We start from the raw sequence: 27,431 nt of genomic DNA, 5'->3' as shown, positions 1-27,431 counted from the left end.
GGAAGGTGCAGCTACGGGGCGTTAACAGCGAACAGCTACAACCATTTCCAAAGCGGCCCTCTCTGTGCCCTTGGATAAGATATTGCACATTAATGCCTGCAAAGCTGATTATTCCAAGGATCTTACCATCCACATAGAACCAAACAAGAGCTCATCAAAACGATCTTTCATTCTTCAAAAGGTGAGAAAATAAAAGAGCACTGAACAGTAATTGTAGCCCATATCAGTTTAATATCCTGCAGTGCTTGTTACTGCTCATTTCTGTGCGGAGGGTTTGTTGTGGGTTTTTTCTTATACAGAAGGCAAATGGAGGGCAATTTACATAATTTGTTTTTGAAAGGGAAAAATCCACGTAAGCAAAAAATACTCAGCCTTAATACACAGCCATTGCTTATTCAGAGACATCACATTTAAAAGACTATGTATTAACAAGGATAAAGTATTTGTGCTTCTTTTCCAGGCAAGTTTCCAAGATAGAAAAAACCCTCTGCATTATTGAAGAATTTAGTCTGTTATTTCTAGAGCCTTTTGTTTAAGCAAAAAAAAAAAGTACATATGCTATAACCAAAAGGCTGTGCTAATGAGCACCATACACAAATTGCCAGCAGCGCTGCGTGACGCAGAAAAGCAGCACAGCAACGTGCACACAAAGTGTTGACAGGGGCTGGGTTTTATTGTCTATCCTTAGGAGTTCAACAGTGTTCTTAAATACAGAGATAAAATTAATATTCCTCTTTTAGTGACAGATTTGACAATAAAAGGGGAGACAGGCTGACTTCCTTCACTCGGTGTGCACTCCAGCACGGTGTCTGACCAAGCCTTTATGTTACGACGGTCGGACCAGTTCGGCCGGTTCTTTCATGAAGCTGTGAAAGTTTCAGTGCAATAGAAATGAGCGGTGCCAACATGACCTGCAGAAAGGAAAGAGACGGCTCAGAACCGCGGAGCGGAGCGGCACACGCAGCCTACGCACGTCGTGGCCACCCTTTCCTCGCCTGGTGTCAGCCTGGGACACCCAACGCTGGGCGCTGCTGATCGAAGGACTGTTGCGGGTTCGCAACATGAGCTGTGGGACCGGCGAGAGGAACGGCGCAGCGAAGGATGCAGTGTTACGACCGCCCGTGGGTTCGGAGAGGAAACCCGAGCACAGCTCCGGTGTTGCTGCTGCCGCCTTCGTTGTGCCGTACTCCAAACTTGGTTGCGCCATCGGCACAGGACAGTTACATCGTAAGTTTAGTTCGTGCCTCTCAGAACGTGGGGGGTTTTTTTAGTGTTTTTGTCAATAATGGCAGAGTAAGTTATGTAAAAAGAGCTCAAAGACTGTTTGCTGGGGAAAATAAAATGAGGATTCTTTTCCTCTCATGCCTACAAGGGAGCTCAACAGCATTTTTAAATGATGCTGTAAAGAACATGTATTAAACTTAGTACAGAACAGGTCAGTGTCATCTTATATACAACTGTATCCTTTTACCCCCCATTTATTTGTTTTAAACAAGTATTTCCCAAATTCGGTGTAGGAATGAGCTCATTTTATCCCTAGTGATGCAACATTTCAACTAGCAGGTCAGTTCAGGACTGAAGCAGTGTCCTCCCACACCTGCAACCAGCCCCAGATGTAACATAAACAGGCAAACTAATGCACGACTGCAGGAGCAGCTGTGAGGGATTCTGAATGAGTAACACTTGTTCCACACACAGCTTTTTTTTTTTTTTTAATAAATCTATTTATACTGGGATTAAAGATACCAAAGCCCTTGCTTCCAAAATACCTAGCACGTCCACATGGCTCTAAGCAAAGTAGCGTTAAGCAAAGATTTAAGCTTTTTAGGAAGGTTGGGAGCCAGCGGTGCCATGACTGAGATGCAATGCTTACCTGTGGGTCTTCATAAATCTTCTGAGCATCTTTCTCATAGCTGTCGATGTACAGCCGCACGGTTGCTCCAGCACTGCCGGTACCGCTTAGTCTGAAGATGATGCGGGAGCCATCAGAGAAGATGAGCCGCAAGCCCTGGTAAGAGAGCAGGGGAGGAGAAGAACCTCTCAGCTACGTGCCTCTTGGGTACCCAAGGTATCTTCCATGAGACCCAGCGTGGCTATGCCTGACCTGCACGATCCCTGAGCTCCTCCTCTTTAACGAGCCACAGAAGGCTCCTCTGTTATCCTCTCCCCATTCCCGGAGGAGCTAGTGTCCCTCCTCACCCACCCTGGAGAACTTGCTAGAGCTCGCGAATTTAACACGAAGCGCATTGCTGCTGTCAGGTCCCTCGCCCCAGCGCTTGCGTGGAAACAAGAGCCAGGGACCGATTCTCTGTCAGACACAGCATTACCGACCCACGAAAACAGGACGTAAAGAAAATGCTCCTCTCATCCCACAGGTAAGGCAATCATTCCTGCAGGATTTCTCCATTATTCCTTCCCACTTACTATACTTCCACATTACGCTGTCAAACCAATCCATCTACAGGACATTTCTATTTCAATCATCTCTGGTGACAGGTTACTCATCTCACACGTATTTAATACGCCCATGACTTCTGGAGCCTGGAACTCAATCCCCCGTTACAGCCGCTCCGCACTGCTGCCTGTCCTCTTAGGGACAAGCACATGAGGAGTGCCGTCAGCTCAGGGACAAATGCATCCAGGGAGGATTTACTTGCAGCAACCTGGGGGTCTAGTGCTAGAGACAAGGCGATACCCGAAGGGGAGGGTTGTGCCTCATGCTCCAGTGGGGTTTTCAACCCTTCATTCAGCACAACCCGTTTCTCGGCTGCTGACCCATCGCCCAAAGGATCCCCCTCAACTCGGCTCCTTCACTCCTTCCCCGCTGGGGTGGCTGTAGGGAAGCTCTGCTCCCCCTCCGGGCCCTGCTGGGACTGGAGCAGCCTCCAGACCCTTCCCTCTCTCCAAGGCAGCAATTTCCCTCACGCAGGGCAGGATCGCACCAGCAAACGCAGGGCAGAAACATTTTTTCCAAGGGACAAATGGAACGTTTGACTTGAAAGCAGGTGCAAATGCAACGGACAAAGATGAAGCCCAAAATACAGAGCGCAACACCCCTCTGAGGTCACATTCAGCCCAGGCGAGGCTATGCCCACCTGGTTTCTGGAGACACTTCCATCCACGGGATCGTTGTACTCAAAATTATCAGCTTTCTCCACCGTGTAGACTTTGTCACCGCATGATAACTGCTTCCCCACAAAGGAGCGGTCAAACATCACAGTCTCCAAATCCTTCATCATTTTGTTAGCTGCATCTGCATCCACCTCTTCATAGTCGTATCTACAACCAGTCACCACAAAACGAAGATTAGGAAGGGGAGGCTGTAATGAGAAGCAATGTTTTGTGATGCTCTTCTTTAAACCCTGCAGTCTGCCCCATAGATGTTCTCTACTCCCTTACTGGAGGGGAGGACAAGAAGAAAAGAGAGGAGGATCTGTGTGCAGAAATACAGCTACGACCCAATACAAATCCGTGGGATACACTGCAACGTATCACAGGCATTCGGCGTCGGGAGAGACAAAAGCGCAAATTGTGCTGCCTTGCGCTAGGCATACCAAAGACAGAGGGCTAGACTCCAACAACGCTGACTGCAAAGAATTTATTCTAATTCTGCCGATAGGATCTCAACAGGTTCCTCACGATAACAATTTTGCCTGAACATCCTCGTCTGCGTCCCCACAGCAGAACGCAGCTGTGATTGCAGCGCACGATAACATACCAGTGCCAGCTTTGATCTCATTAACCTGGGTGAGAGAGGCAGCAGAGAGCGGCTGAAGCACACACTGGGATCCGAGACACTGTACTCTGACTGCCAGTGCAATTTGCGCCGCTTTTATTTGCCCGGCTGGCTAGATGAAGCACGCACAGGCTTGCTAACCTGCCTACCACGGCACTTAGCTTGCTGTGCAGACATACCTCTGGTGCTAAAAGACTGCCTTTTTATTCTAGACTTTGGCATTTTTTCCACAGGTTTAAATGCCTCAGATGTATGCTGGCTTTGTGGTGGTGGTGGGGAAAAAGGAGAAGGAGGGGGGGAAAAAAAAAAAAAAAAAGGAAAAGGCAAGTTCTTTCATTTGGCAATTTGAGACAGAATTTTCATGTAGGTCTTCCAAGCTGAAAGATTTCTGCCTAACGCTTTCACTCCAGACGGTGTTCCCACCTCTGCTTATGTGCAGGTTGGTTCTCACTCCCTCCCTTTTCATCTTCCATGTCTACTGCAGTTTAAATTAGAGTATTTTGGGACTGGACAGAAACTCAACCAGGTAAATAACGGCCTAGGAGCTGGGCATCCATTCAATAAGACATTGCCATCACTGAAGATACTACAAATTAACTTGTGATTTGTGGTCTCAAGAAACATACTGTTCCAATGGCAAAAAAGACTCTTGCAAGAAAAAAAATCTCCATTAAAAGAAGAAAAGATACCTTGCATATATAAAAAGTACAGCCTTTGCAGACTTCGATACTTACTAGATTTATGTTTAGAATAACAAATCCTAAACTGGACATCATGAGACGTTAAGGTGAATACCCACTGTTTCATTTAACGCACGTATGTTGCGTACTGCAGCAAACTGCTCAGGGCGTTTTAAATTACTGCAACAGGACAGAAACAGCCAGCGTAACGAGGCAGGATCAGCGCTGCGGTAGCGCACGCTGCTGCCATCAGTGCTTGGGGCTCTGACCGTGGAGGGTCGAACAGAGGACAGAGGTAAGTGTGAGGCGTCAGGAGCGCCTTCCCCACCTGGTGAAGAAGTTCCTGCCATATTTCTGCCAGTGATCCTTCATGATGTCCTCCACGCTCTGCTTGCGGGTGGCTAGGATGGACAGCCAAGCCAGGACAGCCCACAGCCCGTCCTTCTCACGGATGTGGTCGGAGCCTGCAGAGAGCCACAGCAGAAACACATTTCCCACCTCCTTTCACGCGAGAGTCTGTGCTACGGCCCTACCTTGTCTCCTCTCCTCCATCCAACTGGCAGCCGTACAAACTCACAAATGGAAGCCATTTCATGAGCTCGATCCCTGCTGTATTGTTAAAACGGTTCAAGATATCATCTGCTTTTAGCTATAGCCCAAATAAAACATTCGGCCCCTTTTAACACACACACACGCGCTCATTGTTCACAGATCCTTAATTCTGTTCCCAAGGAAGTAATGGGGAATGCACAGTAAAAAGGTCATTTAAAAAAAGAAGAAAAAAAAAAAAAAAGGCAAATGCAAAGGAACAGCTCAGGAAGGACTAACATCAACCTCTTCAAGCAGCTGTCATGTATCATCTGCCAAATCAGCATACTCTGATCAGCACATATTCTGGCTGAGCACCAAGAAAAATGTCAGCCCTTGCTCAGGAAGCCAAACCCTAACGACTCTGAAATTACCCCACAACGGAGAGAAGAGCAGCCTGTCAGACAGCACCAGCCACCGGGGCCGGCAAACGGCAGCGCACGGAGAGACTTGATTCACGTGCGGAAACCAGAGGAGAGCCTCGTGCCTGCTCTCGCTCCCCCACGCCAGGCACTGAAAGGCTGTGAAAGACCCCGGTCTGGCTAGAAGAGGATTCCTCCAAAGCAAGCATTGCCCAGAGAGTAGGAGGCCGTCGGAGGCCAGCCCAGCCTTGCCCTGGGAGCACACCGGACAGGGGCTGACAGCGGCGGGGCAGGGACTGCACAGCACCCAGGCCCTCGGGAAACCCGAGAGGGTGTTGCAACTCAGACAGCACCCCGAACACCTAAATTAAACGAGGGATCGAATGGCAGCCCAGAATACATCCAACCCAGGCTCCATGCTTCTGGCTTGCGAGTTCGGTGCTCTGCCCCACAGATGCACAACTTCTGAGTTTTATCCTCTGAGCTCTGGAAAACCTCTAAACAGGTATTAATGAAATCCCAAGGAGCCAGGGTACGCGTGCTAACGCGGAGAGCGCTCCAGAGCTGCCATTTTACCCTCTCAAGAATTGCCAGAGTGGGCAATCATCTGGGGAAAAAGGCTGGGGGCTGGGGCACGGGTTACGTGGCTCTTTACACAAATCCCACTATTGTGGACGCAGCGATAAATTATCCTCACGGTCCTTTACAGCGGAGAGAGCTGTACAGAGGTGATGGAGAGGAATGCTAAATAAACAGAAGTCCCATGTGATGTATCAACTTATTGCTGGAATAAAATACCCAAGAAAGCAAGCAGGAATTCTGTCATGTCACATTACTCTAATTGCTCCTGGACTCCAGTCCCACCAGGTCACAGTTTGTTTCAATTTTGACTGGGTCTATTTGGCTGCTCCTTCACCTCTCTCCCCTTCAGCACTCACATTCTGCCCGGCTCCAAACAACTCCTCATTAACTTACTATCAAACAACCTTCCTCGCCCCTTTTCGTTCCTTAAAGTGCATTTGCCAGATAGACAAACCCTCTTTGCATTGCAGGGGGTGTCCAGCACTGCTGGGCCCTTTCTTAATCTGTCCCCCCCCAAACTGCTTCAGCTCCTGGCCACTCGGACATGATGCTGCATGGCCAAAATCTCAAACCTCTCTCTCAGCCCCTGCTGCAAATGGAATCAGTCACTTTTATTTGTAATACAGAGTCACTTACCTATTGGGGGGGGTGGAGAGAAACTATGAGCTCATTGCTCGTACAATAAAAGATGGAAACAATTTTAGAGGGCTGCTCATTAGAGACCATCTCCTATCAGCAGCTCCATGAATCATTTGCTGCTTTTTGTTTTTATTTATTTACTGAAATGCCGGTGCCCTCTCATTAGCCAAAGTCCAGAACATAAACTTAACGCATGCTGAAATCATTCAGGGCAAAACTCCAAAATCTGTCTTTACTCACGATTTACTTCAAGATTTCTTTACAGAGACACCACATTTTCTGAAATTCCCCTTTCCTTCCAACCTGAAGCCAAATCCTGCGTATCAGAATAGCATTTGATTGCTAAAATATTGCCACTGAAGACTGCTTCAGCCCCACAGCAAACTGCTTTCAACCAGAGTCCGTGATGCCATTTCTTCAGCTACAGAAAAGCTGGGGTAATCCTTTCACGTCAAGTTGTGCACCCCAGTTCCACAAAGCACTTAATTTCAGGCATTTGGAGATTTAAAGCCATCCCTGCTCTGTGAGACACCCACGCACAGGCTAAAACGTTTTTCTGAAATATGGGGTGGTGGAATGAAAACACACAAAGGTTTGAGCCTGAAATCATCCAACCTAAATTCCCTCAAGACCCTGTGCCTTGCATATCCTACCAGCTGCTCCTGGTCTTCAGAGAATAGGAAAAACAAGATCTCAGGGAGAATTCAGACCAGATAAAACTCAGCCTTTGTGCATGAATTAGGTGCTGACCTCCTGCGCGCAGGGAAGGCCCCATTTCCACAGTCAGGACGTTAAAACCACGTGGTAGATGCCACGGGAGAACTCCGAAACTGCCGAGGCCTCCTGGGAACACGGCGCGTTTTGAGCACGCCGCTCCAATGCGGAGCAAAATCTGCTCGCTTTAACCTCCCTGCACAAATAATAGTTTTGTGTCACGTGCACACCCCTAGTAAATTCTTTAAGATGTTCACTTTGTTTCTCAGTAACCTAATAACTTGCTTAGACTGTTCAAAGGCAAGTGTTAATTTAAACTTTATAAATCATACCTTGTTTTTAGAACAGGAAAATGAGGGCCCTATTAAGCTCAGAGATTTAATAGTGACCTGAAACCTTCCCTAATAAAACTGCATGCTCCAAACCATATTTCTTTCCAGAAATGAAAACATTTAGAAGGTTTTCCTGGCCACCAAGAGTTGAAAAATACATTTAACACTGCACTTAATCCCCATAGACTCAATGACCGGGCTAGTAAAGAGGCCCTTAAACTTCCTGCATATCTACATATGCCTTCCTAAATAACTGAAAGGAGAACTAGCTCTCGCCTGACAAAACTTTTAGCATTGTGTTCGTTTCCACCAGTGATTCTTGCAAGCTTTTTTTAAATTTTATTATTTTAGAAGCATTAACAACTACACATGAAAGATAAATCCCAAGCTACCCAGCACAATAAAGAACTAAGAGGAAGAATAATACCATCACTGGTGAAATCAGGAACGCTGACTTACCAGTACCAAAACTTTCCTCTCCACACAGAGACAGTTTGTTTGCATCCATCAAGTTTCCAAAGAACTTCCAGCCAGTTGGAGTTTCATACAAAGCAATCTTTGTAGCATGGGCCACCCTTCAAAGGTAAGAAGGCTAAGTCACATCACAGCTGGACTCTTAGCGCTCCCATGTGAAATACTGCAGCAGGAGCTTCAGTTGCTACCAAGCATTTCTTTTGGGGTAAAACTGAAGGCAGGTCATGCCACTGTTTTTGGTTTTTTTTTTTTACACTGAACAATTCTTTGTACAGCAATCCTCTATTTTATCCTGGGGTAACGTTTGGGAAATGGGTGGGATGCGAAACTAAAGAATAGATACAAACACATAGCTCCTCTAAAGCAATTTCAGGTTGTAGATCTCAAAGCATTTACCAAAGAAAGCATCGCTATCAAATTAAAAAAAAAAAAAAAAAAAAAAAAAAAGGGTGGGGAGGATCATTTGTTTGGGCTTATCTGTAGAGAAGAGAAAGAGCCAAGAGCAGAGCTCAGCTCTGCCATGTCCCCAAACAGGATTTAATTCATTAAACTTCACTGCCTCCCCCGGCAGCCAGCCCACAGCAGCCCTGGCACCGCTTCACCCTTCCAGCGGACCACGCACTCACTCCCCGCTATAGACACACGTTAAACCACAGAAAAGGGACAGTCCCTCTCCTTGGCAGGGCTCCCCTCCCCTCTCCCACCGCGCACAGAGGTAGATGCTACCTATCGAGAGCCCCACTGGTGGGCATGCTCCGGGCAAAGCCGCGGACTCCAGTCTGCTGGAAATAAGGGATACTGAAAATATTGGCAGCGATGACGGCAACGGAGTCGGAGGGGTTCACAAAGAAGCCGTGTTTCCCAAGAATCATGTTGCGATCCTGGTGAAAACAAGAGAGAAACAGCTCTCATCCCTGCTTAGCGCAAAAAGGCTGCAATGGCAGAAGTTGTTCTACTTGGCAGGCGCAGCCTATAAACCCAACAACTCAGATTTTTGACTGCACTGAAATAAATACAGAGTTTTGAGAAAGTTAAATAGCAACACCTGTATAGTATTTCACATTCCTGCTGGTTTTTCACAGCCTTTAAAGCTACTTAAATACAGTTTGGACTTCATTATTAACACAGTAGCCAACTATTGCCATGGTGGCAAACGGCAGCAAGTGGTTCACTTCTATTTGCAGTTACAGAAGGGAAAGAGGGAGAAAAAAAGGTCTTCGCCTTCGTCCTCCTCTGCTTAAAAGCAGCTGAGCGGTCACTCCCCCACAACTGACTAGAGGGCAAAAAGGTGAATACAGAACAGTCCATTTACCCCGTCTCCATCGAAGGCAGCTCCAAAGTCGTACTCTCCCGTCTTCATGGTCTGGACCAGGTCAGCAGCATAGGTTAAGTTGGGGTCGGGATGGTGGCCACCAAAGTCTTCCAGCGGGGTGCAGTTCACAGCTGAATTTGCTGGGGCTCCAAGCTCCTCACACAAGATCTTTTTCACATAAGGGCCCACAACTATCACAGCAAAACATGAAGAGGAAACGAGTCAGCCTCTGCCCTCAGGCAGCTCTGCACCAGCCACGTAACCACCCAGGCCTCCGGTCTGCTCGCTTTGGGTCAGTTTATATGGTTTATGGTACTAAAGCACAAGCGCTCACATCAAAAGCCCCAAGCAGCACATAGGTGTGCTTAAGCCTGATGCATCCAGGCTCACCACCTCTTTACAAAGCAAGCGTTTCAGGTGAGGGGCTGTCCCACTACCTAACTGACACCACTCATGGGTTTAGAAATGAGGATGAGCCTATGCTAGGGGCTCAGCGCGTGAGCCAGGACCCCACACTGGGAAGGGCTTGTGCACCGAGGCATTAGTACGACAGCCCCATATAACAGAACAAAATGCATGTGTGATTCACAGATATCCAGCAGTACAACAGGATTTACTGCTCTCAAGCACTAATAATGTAGACAATAAAAAATGAGGGAGCATAGGAATGGGAATGGTCTGGAGACAAGAGAAACAAGATGCTAAGAAAGCTAGGGTGCTCCTGAAAATGTCTATTGAAAGAGACTCACAAGCTTGGCTTATATATTAAATTATATGAAACAGTCTAATGGTCCCATTTTTGTACTCAAATATCTATGGGCAGATCTTCGCCTAACTGCTGGGACCCCCATGGGACACTGACTGATGTAAAGTCTACCAGGGCAGCTCTGATCACAGCATCAGTGCTAACCTCCTCTGTCTCTCAAGTGTGGATTGACGTGTGTGAGCCATAGAGCATCCCCCCCGAACCCCACCGATATCTCTGCCCTAGGTCAATTCCCGAGTCCGAACATTTGACAAAAGAAAATAACGTAAAGCCATAAAAAGTTTGCCTGCAAAAAGAAGAATGCAATATGTTACAAAACAAAAAACAAAATTTACAAGTGATGGATATAAATTCCAGAAAAAAGTTTTCTCTCTGAAGTAGATGGCAAAGCCCCAGGGACATCCAGCCCCCCACAATGCCCCAAACCCAAGTCCACCCATACCTCCGTGCATAGCATCTATGCGAATCTTGAGGTGGTTTTTCCCCGAAAGCAGTTCCTTTAACGCATTGAAGTCAAAGATGTTCCTCAGCATATTCGCATAAGCTTCTACCGAGTCCACAATTTCCACTGGGGGGAAAAAAAAAAAGTAAATACAGAGCAACTCTCAGAGTCTGAAATCTCTGCAGAGTAACGATTTTGCTACACGTGGCAGAGTGCTGACAGTCCTTAGTGCAAAGGGCCAGGGCTCAGCATAAAGCCTTTAAACATCCCACAGAATCATTTCATAAAGACAATAATAATGGTCCTATATTAAGAATTTAATTACAGGCTGTCACTGCTAATCAGGTTACAGACCAAACGGACCAACAAAATCCTTAAGACAAACACTGTTCCCAGCTATGGCTCCCTGGACTTCTTTCAAGAGAGCTCAGTCCCACTCCGTTTACCTGGAGAGTGGGATTAAAGGAAAACGGGGGGAAAATATATATATAAATAAAAAAAATAAAACCAGATCTCCAATTACCACCAAAGTCAACGGGAACTGTGCACCTAATAGTTTGAAAAAGTTGCACCTTTGCAACTAACAGGCCATATAAAGACAGAGCCATGACAAACCCCATTAACATAAAAATCCCACTATATAGAAATGGGGACTGAAAGAAATACCAACTTTTATAATCTTTTGATTTTTTTTTTTTTTAATTACAAGCACAGGTCACCAGGAGATGGTAAAAAATACTTGCAGTAAGTGTTTTTCAAAACACACAAGTTTTTCTAATGTATTTTCATATTTCACTGCTAATTGACAAAAGTCACCTGTGAAATGTAATGGCTCTCCCACTCACAGAGAGAGCTTTTATATGTGAAACCATGGAAAAAAAATCAGTTACAAAGATTAAACACTAACACTATAATTTTTAAATCAGGAAAATGCACTTTAACTGCAGAGTTGTCTGTTTTGCAAGTACATGTTAATGGTAGTCTTACGGACAAAACAGTCTCTGATTTTACTGAAGTTTGATGGATCAGATTTACCTACTGAAATACAACCTTTTGTAGGACAGAAACAACGATATAATTAAAGTATCTACACAACGTAAGATGCAGGCCAAAAAAAAAAAAAACCCCAAAAAATTATGCCAGGATGCCAGGGCGACCAGGAACGATGTGCTTGCTTGGCTTATCCAACAGATGAGGAGGAGAGGTCAGAATGGCTACGTCTGTCCTTCAGAAACACCAAATGTCCTTGCCCGTTCATGGCAGGTCCATGCTAACTCCACTGGAAAGAAAACTTTCCAAGAGAAAGAACAGTCGTTTACCTGTAAATGGTTTAAATTTGTTCTCCAAGTCAAACTGCTGTTTCCCAACGGTGCTCAGGTCCACCTGGAGATCTGGGCAGATTGCATACTCTTCAATTTTCTTGCTGATTTGGAAAATTTTGTCTGTGATACCTTCAGGAGCAGGACCTGCAAGATAAAACGGTCAAGGGGGAAGGCGTTAAAGAATCAGACTGCAAGAGAAGCGCACTTCAGAAGTACAGCAAAAGACCTGGGGCTGGGAGTACCTCCCTTGGAGAGGAGTATCAGGGTATGAGGGGAGCAGATCAATCACTTGCTCTGTTTAGGGAAACCCACTGCTCAGGACACTGAACCTCTGTGATATTAAGACAGTTAAATTAGGTTCCTCAGGGTCAGCACAAGAAACAGCCAAACAGAAACAAAGCAAATCAAAATGAACGAAGCGACCTTACCTCCATTGGCAATATTGAATTTAATGCCAAAATCCCCATTGGGCCCACCGGGGTTGTGGCTGGCCGTCAGAATGATGCCACCGATGGCTTTGATTTTCCTGATGATGCAGGACACCGCTGGGGTGGAGAGAATGCCGTTCTGCCCGATGACCAAGCGGCCAATCTGAAAATTAAAGAGCAGAACAAACTAGTGTGAGTCGCAAATCCCCAAACCAGCAAAACTGCCAAAACCCCAAACGCTGGCGACAGGTAACCCAGAGCCCCCAGGAGATACGCTGATGGCAGAGGTGCTGCTTCTCTGCAAGCAAACAGCTTGTTCCTGGAAGGCTGCCGAAGCTCTCCGCTGCGTACAGTGAAGGTCAGCATCTGACCCCGCTCTGTTGTGCCTTTTTAGCATTTTCCTTTATGAATGCTGCAGCTCAACTGGAAGTGCAAGGGCAGCTTGCACTGAAGAGCTGAGCTTTCCAGAGGCATCTAAACAACAACCAAAAAAAACCCCAACCAATCCCTTTGGCTATGGTCTCGAACTTTGCTTTCAAAAGACACAATGGGACTGAGAGAAGCCAACACAAAACAAAACAAAACAAAAATCGAACATCGTCACTACTCCCATGGGACCAGCTGCAGATTCTCTTACTCGCAGCGGGTAATGCACCTCCTTCCCATAAATTTAGTAGTATCATTGAGATTAAATCCAGACCAAAGCGGTAAGCAATACAAGGTAATCCAGATCTGTTTGCTTGAGTTCACGTAATAAAACAGAAGATGAATAGTTTTCTGGAAGAACATGCTCCTTAGCATAGCCCCTAAATGAGGTGACAGAGATTTAAAAAAACACCAGACTACTCTCCATCAACTGAGGAGATTAAACCCTGTATACGACTGAGAAAAGACGAGGAATTTCATTCAAACACAAGATAACCCAGAAAACAAAAGGCAGCGTTACCAGACTGAAGGTCCACGTTCGGTGCTAAGCCAAGGGCACTGGATGACTGCGATTCCTCTCCCGCGGCGCTGCCTGGTGCTAAGCCCCAGCTTCGCTGCCGATCGGTTATTACATGCTACAGCTGTCACAGACCGGCTGGGCGAGCGAGGCGCCGCTAAAAGAAATGCACCTCTAGCAAACAACGAGCATAAACGTGAAACAGCACTTTATAAACCCAAAGTGAATGCCCTTCTTTCAGCTGGCCATAGTAGCTAACATTACAGCCCTCACAGTGCCTATCTACCAGGCTGATCGCACTAGTTTATTACGCCGTACATTTAATTTGAAGGAGCCCAACCCACGTGGGTTTTGCTTTTTTCCCCATTCTCAGTCCAAGCCAGCACACCTTGTCTCGTGTTTTATTCCAGCCTCCAAGTCTTGCTCCTTCAGTTCCACCGAGAATTAACGCAGTCTCCAGGAAGCCTCTCTCTAAAACTTCATCTTTTGTTTCCCAGCTTCCCTTCGAGGGCCACGTTCAGCCGCAACGTCCCTCTGCATCAGTGCTCTGCCAGGCCTCGCATGCAGCTCAAGGGATGCTGTGGAGGACTGGCAAAACAAGGGAGTTTCACTCCCAAACCAGGCAGCAGCTGCAGGAGCGCTGGGTGAACACATCAAATCTGTTGTCCTTACCCAACCTGTCCTCCCCGCACACCTGAACTGTGGCTTTTGCATGTGCATTGCTGCTCCCGCAATGAGGAAGGAAAAGAAAAACTTGTCTCCATAGAAGCTGCTGTCTGATTTGGGGTCCTCCTTAGCTTTCAGAGGTTTTCAGCTGTCATTCCCCACCCATCCAATGCTAAATCCTTTGTGGTAACCACTGGAAAAGGTTGCTCAGTGTAGCAGCGTGCTGAGCAATTTACACTTTATCTTTTTTAATTCTCTGGAATTTCTTATGAGAAAAATCTAAGGATGTCATGATGCAGAAATACCTTTCACAGAATGCTCAACACAGACCCATTCACAAACAGACCCGCTTTGTGCGGCAATTTTGGATTACAGCACTTTGAAGCCATCCAGGCAACGCTTCCACCCTGGTTTTACTGAAAGCCCCACTAAGATGCACATGGGCAATAAAGGAGACCTCCTGTGGTCCCTCTCCTCCCCCCAGTAACACAGGTTGATGCTTTCACACCGAAAACATGTTTTCCAGGCCAAGGAAGCTGGTGTCTACAGGTCCATTGTGTCATCAGCACATCCTTCCAGTTCTCTTTCTGTAAAAGAGATGCATCACAAGATGCACCAATCCTATATACTGTGCCACAGTTACAGTCTCTGAACAGAGACACTTCTATTTATACAAGACAGGTTAAGTGGACAAACGACCTTGGTCATTTCCTTTAACTGAAAAAACATAATTTAAAACATGCCATGTGATGCTACCGACATAGCAAGTGTGCTTGGCACAATTCGGAAATCCTGCTGATCCCACTTGTAGAGGTAACAGTACCTGTCTCTGCCACGCACCGACAAAGAGATTTTCGCAGACTCAAAACACGATATCCGTACCCTTCTCATGGTTTTTTATACTTCAAAACATCCTTGGACTCAGCCCTTCTATTCTATAGAGCAAGATGAGCACAATGCTGATAGTCACAGGTATTAGCCAGACTGTATAAAAACAATCAATGAAAAACATCAAAACCAGCAGTGAAACTAGATTTTAGCCAGACATGGGCCACACTGCTGGAAAGAAATGCATGAGAAAATGCTAAGCTGGTGAAGATCAGTCTAATCTCACCTTTCCCAGCAGAAAATCTGTCCTAGTGTCAAGCAGTCCAAGCAGCAGGCCCAGCTCTTTGTGTGCATTTTCCAGCTCTTCTGCTCAGCCCATACACTGACTTAAGAGGAATACATTAACTTGCGATGCCACAGGATTTTTTTTTTTCCAAAATGGAAAATATGTAGATTTAAAAAAAAAAAAAAAAAAAAAAACCAGAAAAAACAAAAAACACAAAAACCCCTCTCCTCCTATTCATTACGAATTACCCTGTTGTGATCAGCTAAGTTTTTCTGTCAAACAAATTCCTAAGAGCCAGGTCTCTTAGTGTAAAGTTTTGCCCTACACTAAAAGATCCAGGACAGACAGCAGAGTCATTTCTTCTCAAAAAGCAAAAGGAAACTCCCAGTGCCCAGAGTCTTGCAGTGCACGAACCGTGCTCTACTGCGAACAGACAAGCCTTCTGTTCTGCTTTCAAAATACAGACTTCCAGCACAATCAGAGATCACTGTAAAGGCTGCCACTCACTTGCTAACTCTCATCTTATTTCAGTTTTCAAAGGCTCCCAGAGTCCTTATCACATAGCCACAACTTCTACGTGTTGAGAAAAACACAACCCTGTGGTTTGCCTTTTCATTTGCTGAGCAGCTCAGACCAACGCTGAAAGAGCTTCTGCCGAGCTGCCATTGAACAGCGAGCCATGGCTCTACCAGTTCTTCGCTTCTTAACAATATCAGGGTTTTAGGATCTGATGGAGAGACTATGAAATCCACAGGTGCCAAGAGCTTGTGGCACGTCAAAACACAAAACGAGAACACACAAAAACCCAGCAGTATTTATTTTCTTTACTGCATGTGTATTCCCACATACTTCTATCCAACTGCATCACTTAAAAGTGAAAAAACAGTAATTTCTGTGCTACCAAACTGATTTTCCACTAAAAAGCTAACTATTAGCAGTTGAATAAAGTCTGGGGAAATTAAATCTCATAGTGACAAATTTATTATGGTTTTCTGCATTTATCAGCTACACAACTATAGGAATTTAGTCATTTAACATTTACCAACCCCATTGGCAGCAGCCATTTGGACTATCAGTTCCACTGCAGACTTATTGAGGTATCTCCCATCACCTCCAACTACCATAGAAGATCCTTGTCGATCTCTTAGGTCTATGGAAAAAAATATACTCTGGATAAAATTCTGCAAATAGTTCATCTTGGATTCAAAATAAAAGGTCTTCTTCCGTAATCCACTGGTTCCTGGTTTCTGATCATTGTAAGGAGCTGTTGGCATGGTCAACAGAGGCAGAGGAGCGTCTTCCATGTTCTTTTTTCCTACAAATGCATTTAAAAAGTAAATTATGCCAAAATACAAAAATCAATCTTGACACCAGCAATGGCCCACCTATTAGACAGAAGTTCAGTGAAGTTGTTAGGCACCCAAAAATAGCTCCTTGAACCTTGAGCTGAATGCGGTTTCTGTAACTGAAGACGTTTTCTTGCACTTGTTGTGGAGGATCAATGTCACAGAATACACAATTCCACGCTGCTGTCCCTCACTGAAACGGCTGGGAAAGGATTTTTGCCTTCTTTATCATCTTCTGTTTTCCACAGGCACAGCTCCTTGCCATTCCGTGTTATCACCCACCGGAGCCCAGCGCCGTCAATCCATCCGGTTCTCCCTTAGGGCAGGAGCGACAGGGGAGGCGGTGAGCAGCTCAGCCCTCTGCTCGGATGCACCGACGTGCTGCCCCGGCACGGAGCCCAGCATTTTCACCAGCCAAGCAGATCTGCACGGCAGCGCCGGGCCACTGGCTGGGGCCGGCCGTCACGCCGCTCCCCAGGGCGGCGGGTCCCCGGGAGGCAAGCCTTCAGCAGGCATGGCAGCGCTCTGCCGGAGTTATTTTGCAAAGTCTGGTGAGTTAAAGGTCACTCTTAAAATGGAAGGCAACAGATCTGTTACCTACAGTTTGCTCATACGACTCCTGCTCTGACAACCTGACTTCTCCATGGGCTCCCTCTCAAACACAGAGACGTTATCCACGATGAACAGTGGGTCAATCTTTGTTTGACTAAGAAAAACCCAGAGTAGCTAAAAAGCCACAAGAGCAATGGCTTCAACTGAATACCCACACAAGTCTCACCAAGGGCAATATATGCACCCGGAGTTATTAAAAAGACAAAAAAACCTATCAAATGTTTTGGAAAACTGCATCTGATAAAGCTATTCATTTTGGAGCAGCTTAAACACATACAGAAGAGACTCAGACACCAAGAAACTTTTATGAAGCATCACCTTCCTGAACATAGGGAAGGCAACTTTGAATGCTAGATTGAAATCAGAGTTTCCTCCAAACCTCTTCAATAACACTCAGAGTCCTCTGTCCAAGCTGCTGGAAACAATTTATAGATATTACTGGAGCAATTAAAGAACATACACTTTCTAATGACTCAGTTTGTCCCATTATTAAAAAGCAGCGAGGGGAAGAGAGATGTGTACACAGCTGAATTGTGACAATTTACGAAGGCGCTCATGGGACTGTTTCCTGAGGTGCTGATTCTGTCATTGCTCCAGTAATTGACAGATTTTCTTCCAAGGGATAAAAAGATCCTGTTATATGCATCAGTACGTTAAAATCAAGCTGGATAACTTGTATGAGACTGAGGGGAAAACTCATGACTGAAGGCAGAGAGACACCTTTGGAGAGAAAGGCTCTACCCGACCTTCTGCAAAGGCGTCAGCCAGGTCCTGCGAGGGAGCCAAGGAGCCAGGCGAGCTCTCGTGTCTACTCCCTAGGGAGGGAATTTAATTCCCAAGGAAGGGGAATTTAATTCAGGTTTGCTCTCAAAAAGCAAAAGCTATTTGAGCCATCTGCGGGAACCCCGAAGGCTGCTGCCCCACACAGCCGCCTACCCAGGCTTGCCCAAGGGGAAAGCACTGGCTTAGACAAAAGCCGGGACGTTGCAGGGTGCTGGCCTGAACACAGCGCACGTGAACCGAGCTGCCTGATCCATCCAGAGCCCTCTCATCTCAGTGCCCCAGAAGCAATTTATTTTGCATGGGCTCAGAATTTGATCCCTTGATTCCTCTCTTTTCCCTACCAAACCACACTGAAGCATGTGTACTGCAGAACTAGGACAACACATATTTTACACCAACAGTGAGATTGCCTGGGATATGCAGCTAGAAACAATTGGTTTGTATTTTATACATCCATGCTATTTCAGCATCCTGCAGCTGAGATGTCCTTTATTTTCATGCAAAGGCACAGGTTTCCCTCTAGTGGCACAGAAAACAAAATCCAGCTCCCAAAATGAGCTATGAGGAGCCTCACATCGGACAGTCCCCTGGCAGGAAAAGGCCTAAGTAAGCTCTTTCCCTTCTTATTCCCGGCGAGATAAACTTACTGCCCTGCAAAATGCCACGGCATTAAGTGACAGGAGGAGGGCACAGGCCACCTACCAGCTCCTGCGGCTGCACGGAGGAGATGCACATGGACTTACTGGCAGGGAAAAGGCCCATGCAGGGTTAGGAATTTGTGCGTGTAATTAAGTGCACATGTACTGGACAGAGGAATCAAACTAAATTAAGCTGGGGAGGAAGGTGTTGGTCATTAGGGCCATGTTTATGTACATAAAATGAAACACACTCTAACAAAATATAAAATTCAGCAATGAGCTAGTGCATGTAAAGCATAGGGACAAGAACGGCATATCCATCAACATCACCTTTGGGGCGCTCACCTGGTCGCAGGGTTTTCCTGCAACATGTGCATCACTATTTGGGATAAATTAAATCACCAGTAATTGGCCAAAAAGGGCTGGTATAGGGGTTGGTGATCACACAGTTGCCAGACGATTCAGAGGTGAAAAAAGCTCACCAAAAGTGGATCCTGTCCACCTTAAGGACTGGAGCAGAGACTGGGGAGGATCTGCGAGGCTTTGCTTGGATGACTGTGATCATTACAGATCACTTACAGGCTGGAAAGGAATTCAGCAGGTCATCTGCTCCCTCCCCAGAACTGGTCCACAATCAAATACATCTAGGGCATCCTCCAGAAAGTGGCTTTAACTTGTTCTTGAAATCTTTTTTTCCAGATAAGCCGTGCCAGTATGTATTTAGCCTTGCAGTTAGAAGTGTTTTCCTACAATCAGCTGTACATCTTCCTTGCTGTGGTTTAAGTCCTCCTGAGCTGACACAGAAAACAAATTGATCATAATCCTCTTCCTGACTACTTCTCGCACATTAAAAAAATCCTTCAGCATACAGACTGAGTGCCCTCTCTTTGCTACAGTAAAGAACTCAAATTTCTTTTCCTCTTTTCTCTCCCCAACTTTTCCTTGTGGTCGTGTTTCCTAGGTCTCTCATTCCTCATGGCAGTCAGAGGCTGGTAAGGGTATTTCCCCCCCCAAACAGCCGATCTGCTGTAGGCCGGGACATTTGCTAGCTTAGGTCCCCTTTTACTGTCTTGCACTTCAGACATACAAGCACAGAGTTAAAACTATGAACTAACTGTTGACTTTGGTTAATGATAAAAAACCAAATAAGACTATTTTGAGAGGACTTAAACGTCACTAAAACATTGCAGAGCACGCAGCTCCTCACTTGGCTCAATACTGCCGGTCCCTGCCCCATTCCCTCTCCCTCTGCACGAGCTCTGCCATCTTCCCTCATCCCACCCACTCCGGGTTGTTGCTGTCTGGAGCCTTCCCCAAGCCTGGGACCAGGCAGCTGGGCTCTCCCAACCTCCCACTCTGACACTAACCCATCCTCAGCACAGCCTTCCTCCGAGCTACAATCTTATATTTTGACATTCAGGCAAGCAAAATAATTGCGGGGGGAAGCCACCGTGCAAAAGCCAGACTGAACAGTAATTCTCTGTTCTCATCCCCTGCAAACACCCTTGGATCAGGCTTCTCCAAACTCCATGATGCCCTCTCCTCCGTGAGCAGCCCTTCCTCTCCTCTCCTTTCAGCTTCTTCCCATTCCTCTCTCTCACACTTCTCTCTCCCCATTCAGTGGGCAGACGAAGTCAATTTACCTCCTGTGGAGTTGTGTTTAGATGCAAACTTTTTTGTGCTTCTCAAGAATTTTTCTGACAGCAACAATACGGTGATAGGCGTTATCTCCTTATGCTCTTTTTCTGTGATTAGTCAAAAAGGTACACTGCATGAAACCCCAGTGGAACAAATGGAGTCAAATCAGGTATTTTACACTTATTTTGTGACTTTCCTTTAAGACAGAAATTGCCTTTCCCTAACTCCTGCCCACAGAAAAGTTCTAGTCCCTGCACTGCTGCCTGCACACTCACCGTAAGAGGGTGCCAACAGCCCTGAACAACCCTGCTGTTCAGCTGCCAAAACCATGCACTTTTCTGCCCGAGTACAACTCTGGTCCAGGCAGCCACTGCTCTGTGTGTGACATTTGGCAATGTCAAGACAAATGGAGCCAAAGTAAAATAAACAGACCAACTGCAAGCCTATTAGTCATACAAGGAGTGCTGCTCCAACTGCAAAACTCTCTCTCTGTTTCCATAAGAATTAATTAAAAATCTAGGTTTTGAAGGTGCTGTAGAGATTCCAGAGAGGCAAAGTATCCAGCACCATCTCGACAGCATGAATGCACATACATGCAACCACACACGAGTCACTCCAGAATTAAGAGACATTGTTCTGTACCTACATTGCACCCCAGTTAAAATTAAGAGACAAGCTAGATGGGTGGCAGAGAAAGGGCTCTGCAGAGCTAGGGATGAAACTACCACCTGCAGGGCTGCTATAGATACAGCGATGGGCTCCAGGTTTGTCACACTGGTAGGGGCTGACCCCCCCTTTGCCAGGAGAGAAGTACATACCAGCAACCAAGATTGAGAAACCTTCTGTTCAAAGGTCAGCTCTTCAAAGCACACCCAATCTGCATATTACCTTGGACTGCCCTGGCGTTTGCAGCCCTGCCCTGCACCGGGGAACAGGAAACAGATTTCAGCTGGTTTACCTCAAGCAGACCCAGGAATGCTCCAGGATTTCTGGCCCCAGCCCGCTGAGAGATAGCCCCTGTCCCTGGATCCTCTTAGAAACCGGCACCTGAACCCAAAAAATCCAGAATTACAAAATGCAGAGAACGTTGTGGAGCAGAGGGAGGGCACTGGCTGGCTCGGCCAGATGCTAGCGTGAGGAGCAGAGACATACCTGGTTAAACCTTGCAGGATCAGGGACAGAAGCTCTGGTCTGAGGTGTACAGAGCCAAGCTGCTGTCTGGTAGCAAGCCAGTAACCCACAGTATGTATACGTGACGGCAACATGGCTATACCTAGCACGGAATAGCACGGATAGAAGGGGAGAGGGGGAGACATACAAGAGCATTTCCTCACAGACTTCCTAGGATGTGCTAGAGAAGCTTCGTCTGCGGGCCCAGGGGTAAAAAGCAGCTGAAGTACAGTAGCAGGAAAGAGGGCTTGAAGGGCTGTGGAGAGGTCACCTCCACCCTGCCCTAGGCAGGGTCAACCCTACCCAAACCATTCTCATTAGAGGTTTTCCCAGGCAGAGATTCAATGATCTCTCCAGGCAACGCACTCCTTTCATTAGCCTTTCATTGGGCCCCATCTGCCCAAACTCAGGTCATTCCTGCTGGAATCTCCCCCAAGCAGACTGCATCTTCTCTGAGGGGTGGTACCCCAGATCAGGAGTTACATTCCCAGTGAGACTTTATTTCCTGGGTTTCACTTACAACCACCTTATTTAAAAATCTAGGAATGGTGTTTGTTCTTCTGGATAACTGGATGCATACTGCCAAGAGTCATCAGATCTGCTGCTTAGTATGTTACTCTGCAACTTACACTATGATTATAAATGTACGTATTACATTCATATTTTATTACTTCTGCCTATGCATCCTTCTTTGCACTTCTTACTGATATCCTATGTTATTTCTGTTTATTTCAAAGATACGTTCATCATTTGAAACATTAATCAATATATTGGCTAGCTCAGAGAGAACCACGACAGGATGGCAAGGACCCACCATAGTGCATTTCTGGATCCTGGTGCAGCTCAAGTCTTGGCATAAGACATACGGGTAGCACCTATTCAGTCAGGCTCACCTATCCCAAACTTTGCCTTGACAAAGAGAAGGCATTAGACTCCTGCTGCCCTACCAGCACAGCCAGAGCTGAGGTTTCTGGTTATACAGAGTCATTGTTCCAGGAGATTACAGTTAAACCCCTGTTAGTATGAATTTCAACCCTGTCTGCTGGATTTGCAGAGATTAACTGCAAAGCACCTTAGCTCTTCCTTTGAGCTGGAGTTTCATTATTGTAGAGTTTAAAATTCCAAAAAGGCACTGAAACCGGACAACCTGGCCACTGCCTTAATAACCTTCAATTGTAAACTGATATAAGCCAATTAACTTTACAGGCAAAAAGAAGCTAAGCTAGCATAAAAGCAGTCTCCAAGCTGTAAGAGCTGCTGCATGCATGGTTGTCTTCTAAAACCCACCATAATCTGAAGCCAGGACATATCTGCATGGGAATGCTCATGGCATAATTGGTATCTATTTCCTTACTTCAGATATCACATCTCAATTTCCTCTTCTGCTTCTGAGAAAAACAGTAACTTAAGGAAGACCAGAAATTGAGGTTTTTCTTAATCGTCTGTACAATCTAGCATCACTGCATCTAATTCTGGTACACAGGGATTGCTTTTTGGAAGAACTTTCTTTATGATCACTTTAGTTCGATGTTTTTAATACCAGAAGCTTTTACTTAATGGGAAGATCTGACCCTGAGGACTGAGGGAGTCTATTCTTCAGGATAACGATGCCAATTGCTGAATGGATGAAGGTCTGTAAACCAACAAGGCTAAGGCTGACTGCACAGTGTTGTGCAGAGCCAGGAAGAAGCAGAAGAGATGTTGGTAACAGGTTTCTTAAAAACTAGACAAGAAAAAACAAGTGAGGCTGAGACAGGGGTGAGCAATAACGAACACTTCTTATCAGTAGGCCCAAAGCAAATCACAGATGTGCTGGTCCCACCTTGCCCCTTCCACAGCTGGGATGCTGAGGCCAGGAATGTCGGCACACTCCAGCCCGGACCAGGACGTGGCTCTCTGAGCCTGCACCACACTGTACTGCTTATTACGGGCTCAGCGGCACCGTCAGAATGGGAACTGGTCTGGAGGCTATGGCAGAAGAGCACAAAGAAAAAGGGAGCAGAGCTACAAAAGTAGAGCAGTGGCAAATAAAGAGCCACTGAGCAATGCAACGGAGTTTAAACACTTGGTTTCCCGGGGATAATTGAGCGGGGAAAAAAGGTTAATAGCAGCCAAGCCAGGAAACCAAACTTTCTAGGGTAGAGAGCAGTATTTCTAAAAAAAGCACTGTTTGTCCTGCAGCAGTAAAACAAAACCAGGCTAGTATTTAACATGCAAAGCATTGCCTGGCATTCAAAACACCTTCAAGCAATTTGCTTTAATGTAGCTACTTTGCAGCACTCTGAAATCTGTTTATTTAAGAAGGAACCAGGGGCACAGTAAATTTGTTGAATAGCGGGTGACAATGTTAGTGAATCAACCTGGTGCTAGCTATATGATCAGATCTAGATTTACACCTTCAATTCCATAATTTTTGCATGCTTTTGACATAAAGCTATTGTACAGCCACAATTCTACTCTGAGAGATGATGCTCCGACAGGAGCTTTTAAGCTTTTATTCATGTAATTAAAAAGTCAAACTCACTAACTATGTGGGAATAACATCAAGAAAACCTGGCACAACAGACCAAAACAAAGCAGGTAGGCTACACTGGATGCCAACTGAGAATGGCAAAACCAACCATCTCTACTTTAGTTTACTTATATAAATGCAAACTTATAAATAGGATAAACACTCCTTAATCGCACAACTACAAATTGAGTTGTTGTTAGTCAAATGTAAGTACTTAGTTATATATTAACCATTCCAGATGGAGGCAAACTAAAACTCACTTTAGCATCCTTTCCTTTTACGCTGTAAAACTAACAATCATAAACTGCGGTCCTCGGGTTTCTCCTGTGGCTTGAGAGGACCACTCAACCAGATCCTAAACCCACATGATTTTAAAGTATTAATCCAAACACCTCTTAATCCCTAGGACCAGAAACACAGTCTTCCAGCACTTGCTTTGGCACAGGTGGCTGGCTTTAGATGAGTGAATACAGCCTGGTGTAACATACCTTGTCAATCAAGCAATCAGAAGAGCTATGTTAGAAAAGACTGTGGCCCAAACTGATCGTCATTGTATCTTTACGCCTTACTTCTTGTTTTCAGTTTTACCACATTCGTGCTAGAACTATATACCAGTCCCTCCTCACACGCATTGTAATAATCCCTTCTCTACAGACAAAACAGCACTGTTGGTTCAGGTGTCCAGATAGAGTAGTGTAGCCACCTCTGGAGTTTTCTCTATTTTACTCAGTATTTCCCAGCATGAGACGATCGAGTCTTTCTCCAAGACGTGGCTGCTGGAATCAGGAGACCCCCAAGAGCCCCAGCAGTCAAACAAAACCACGGTCTCCAGGAACAAGTTACCATGTGTCCTGCAGTACACTTTCTTATTGGTTAACAGAAGTAGTCCACCCTTCCCTCTGAAGGGTAGGCCACTTCCAGTTATTTCACATTTATTATGAAGAAACAGGATTTTCATAGGCTCTTACTCAACTACACTGCGGTAACTATCAGGGAACTAATACTTGCAATTACAGAGAAAAACCACAAAGCAAGCATCCCCTAACCATTCCAAAATAGGAAAGCAAGTACATAGAAATTTATTAAAAACTAGCACTTTGCATGTGCTAAAGAAACTTTCTATTTTCAGTCACCTCATTTCTTGGGACCTGACAGTTTTGCGATTCTTGAGTTTGGCAATGCAATACTTGCGCTGTTTTATACAGGCCAGCGCCGCTCAAACTTAGCCAGCAATTGTATATCAAGCTTTCAATGGCTCTGTATTCTGCAGATCACTTCACTGTACCTCCTTCTGGTTACTTATTCAGGCTTTACCCGCTGTTCACTTATTAAAGAATTTGGGGGATATTTTGCTCTTCTCTTCAATGCTCCCTTATGAGGTCTTTTTCCTCCTCTTTTTTAAATGGGATACTTAGATCTACGATTTTTGCGGTGCTTTTGACCTGCCAGCCCTCTTTGAATCTCTGGGGGGAAAAATGGGGTAATTTCATGGCACTCTACAGCGCTCTGGCAAGCCTATAACACTACCTCTGTTCTGCTACAACAAAGGTATAGAGAACCTGCGTCAGCAGATGACTGGTAATGCTGTAATACTGCCAAATTTTTGCTTGAAATAGTCTTAACATTTTGTCTCAGGCCATGGCCAGTATCTTGTTTTATAAATTAATGATTCAGAACGAAAAGCTTTTAAAATAAAACTTCTCACTTCATATACTAGTGTCTTGGCTCTTAACCCACATATTCTTCCACCTGTTTTCCTCCTTTACCTCCCGTTTCCTTTCTTGCCTTCCCAGAACATTCTTCTGACTTCAGAGCCAATTCTGTCCTAGCACTTTGAATTCACGCGGACAAAATACTACAAGACAAATGCCCATTAGCAAGTGCACCCCTTGGGACCAGCTTCTGCAACGCTGGCAGAAAGCTCAGCGCTGTAACGCTGCACGCACATGAGTGTCTGCAGGATCAGGGTGGAGGATTCGAGCAGTGACTGGCCCTCGACCCCCTCCCAAGAAAACACCTAATCAGACCCCAGCATGGTTTTACCTTCAGGCCCTTGCTTACTTCTGGGATCAAGCTGAGGTGCAGATGACGGAGAACTCCTCAGTGCCTGGAAGGCTGCCACATCCCACCAGGCCCTGGGTGCACATCCAAAAACCTGCACAAACTAACGCTTTATCTCAGGGAACAAGTCTCCCAGTCTGCTTATTCATAGGGATCCAAGGTGCTGTCTGTGAGTGCAGTCAGGCATGAACGCTGTACGTTTCAACGCCAACCCTTTCTCAGAACAAAGAAATAATCCAGTGCCTGCTGCTTTTCCCATCAGGGAAAGCAGCACTACCCATCACTTCCACAGGTACACACAGCAAGGCCGGTGCTGCTAAGGGATGCTGTGACACAGACCGAAAGTCGAACAGCTACCACAAATCACAGAAAACAAATTTCTATGTGGCTTAAAAAGAAACAGTTATTTGCTTCTTTATGCCATAAGAAGGCAGCGATCTCAAATTAATTTTATTTTTTTCTAAAGAAGCCAGACATTTAAAGGCATTGAGGCACCTGATTGCCACTGGGAAGCTGAAATGGGTAACTCTAAGGTTTTACCCTAATGTCCAACCCTAACCACCAAGCATCCTCAGCCCACTCTCTCCTTGCTGGTCTATGAGGAAGAAAGTTTGCTGCTGACGAGGAGGAGTCAGGTGTTGCAGGAGAAGGGAATGTTTTTCATTTGGAAAAACACCAAATGTAGGGAAAAGCCTCCCTTTGCAAATCCAGCTTCAGCGCAGCTATCCCTACCAACATCACATTTCCTGCTAGGCTTCTCTTGGGCGGACCAAGTGACAGGACCAAGACAAATCAAGAGGGATGAAGTCTCCAGCAGCGAGACGCAGTCCAGTGTCGTGGAAGGAAATGTTGCTCCCCACCCAGCACACCTCACCACCACCACGCTGTGCCACGGGTTTTGTGCTGTTAGCTAGAAAACACAACTATCGCCCAAAGCAAGAAAAAGCAGTACTAGGAAAGCTGTGCTGAGTTCCCCACCTCCGCACTTGCGGATGTCCGATTGCTCCTACAGCTAATCAAGGGGAGATAAAACTACCAGGTGATTTTCACTGCGTGAAACACGCGCTGTCCCCACGCTGAGCCTCGTCGGCTCACGCGTCACTCAACCGGTGTCACTCCCACGCCACGGACACGCAAAGCGCCAGCGATTTCCTGCTGCCGCTGTCAGCTCGCACTCCCTTCGCCGGCCCGCCCCGCTCCCCCGCGCAGGGCGGCGCTGCCCGCGGAGCCCCGCGGAGCGGGACCGGCCTCCGCCCCGGCCCGGGGCGATACCGTTTCCCCGCCGAGAGGTGAAGGTAAATGTCAGGGAGGCGCCGGAGCCCTACCCCGTTGGCGGCGGCGATGCGGACGATGAGCTGGATGGCGTCCCTCATGTAGAAGCGGCCGTCCCCCCCCACCACCAGCGCGGCCTCTTGCCGCTCGGCCGGCGGCACGGTGGCCAGGATGCTCTGGATGAAGTTCTCGGTGTAGTGGGCATTGCTCTGGAAGACCGTCACCCGCTTGCGCAGCCCGCTGGTGCCGGGTTTCTGGTCGCCGTACGGCTTGGTCTTCACCGTCACGATCTGCACCAT

At 46.3% G+C, this 27,431-nt stretch overlaps 1 protein-coding gene across 2 annotated transcripts; it reads right to left on the bottom strand.

The window, feature by feature from the left end:
- Positions 1–367: 367 nt before the first annotated feature.
- On the bottom strand, positions 368–27,431 carry PGM1 (phosphoglucomutase 1). Of its 2 annotated transcripts, none has more exons than XM_050900698.1 (11): positions 27,186–27,431; positions 12,378–12,540; positions 11,947–12,093; positions 10,628–10,753; positions 9,420–9,610; positions 8,834–8,988; positions 8,093–8,208; positions 4,745–4,880; positions 3,096–3,279; positions 1,874–2,008; positions 368–911 (listed from the first exon to the last, which is right to left on the bottom strand). In XM_050900698.1, exons 1-11 carry the CDS (start codon positions 27,429–27,431, stop codon positions 822–824), a joined length of 1,689 nt encoding a protein of 562 aa, XP_050756655.1. In that variant the 3' UTR covers positions 368–821. The 2 variants fall into 2 exon arrangements, with proteins under 2 accessions (XP_050756655.1, XP_050756656.1); XM_050900699.1 differs by lacking the exon at positions 27,186–27,431 and adding an exon at positions 16,147–16,404.

This window comes from Gymnogyps californianus, chromosome 8 (assembly GCF_018139145.2).
Source record: "Gymnogyps californianus isolate 813 chromosome 8, ASM1813914v2, whole genome shotgun sequence".
NCBI lineage: Eukaryota > Metazoa > Chordata > Aves > Accipitriformes > Cathartidae > Gymnogyps > Gymnogyps californianus.
The sequence above is the reverse complement of the archived record's forward strand: the minus strand, read 5'-3'. Positions and strand labels throughout refer to the sequence as shown.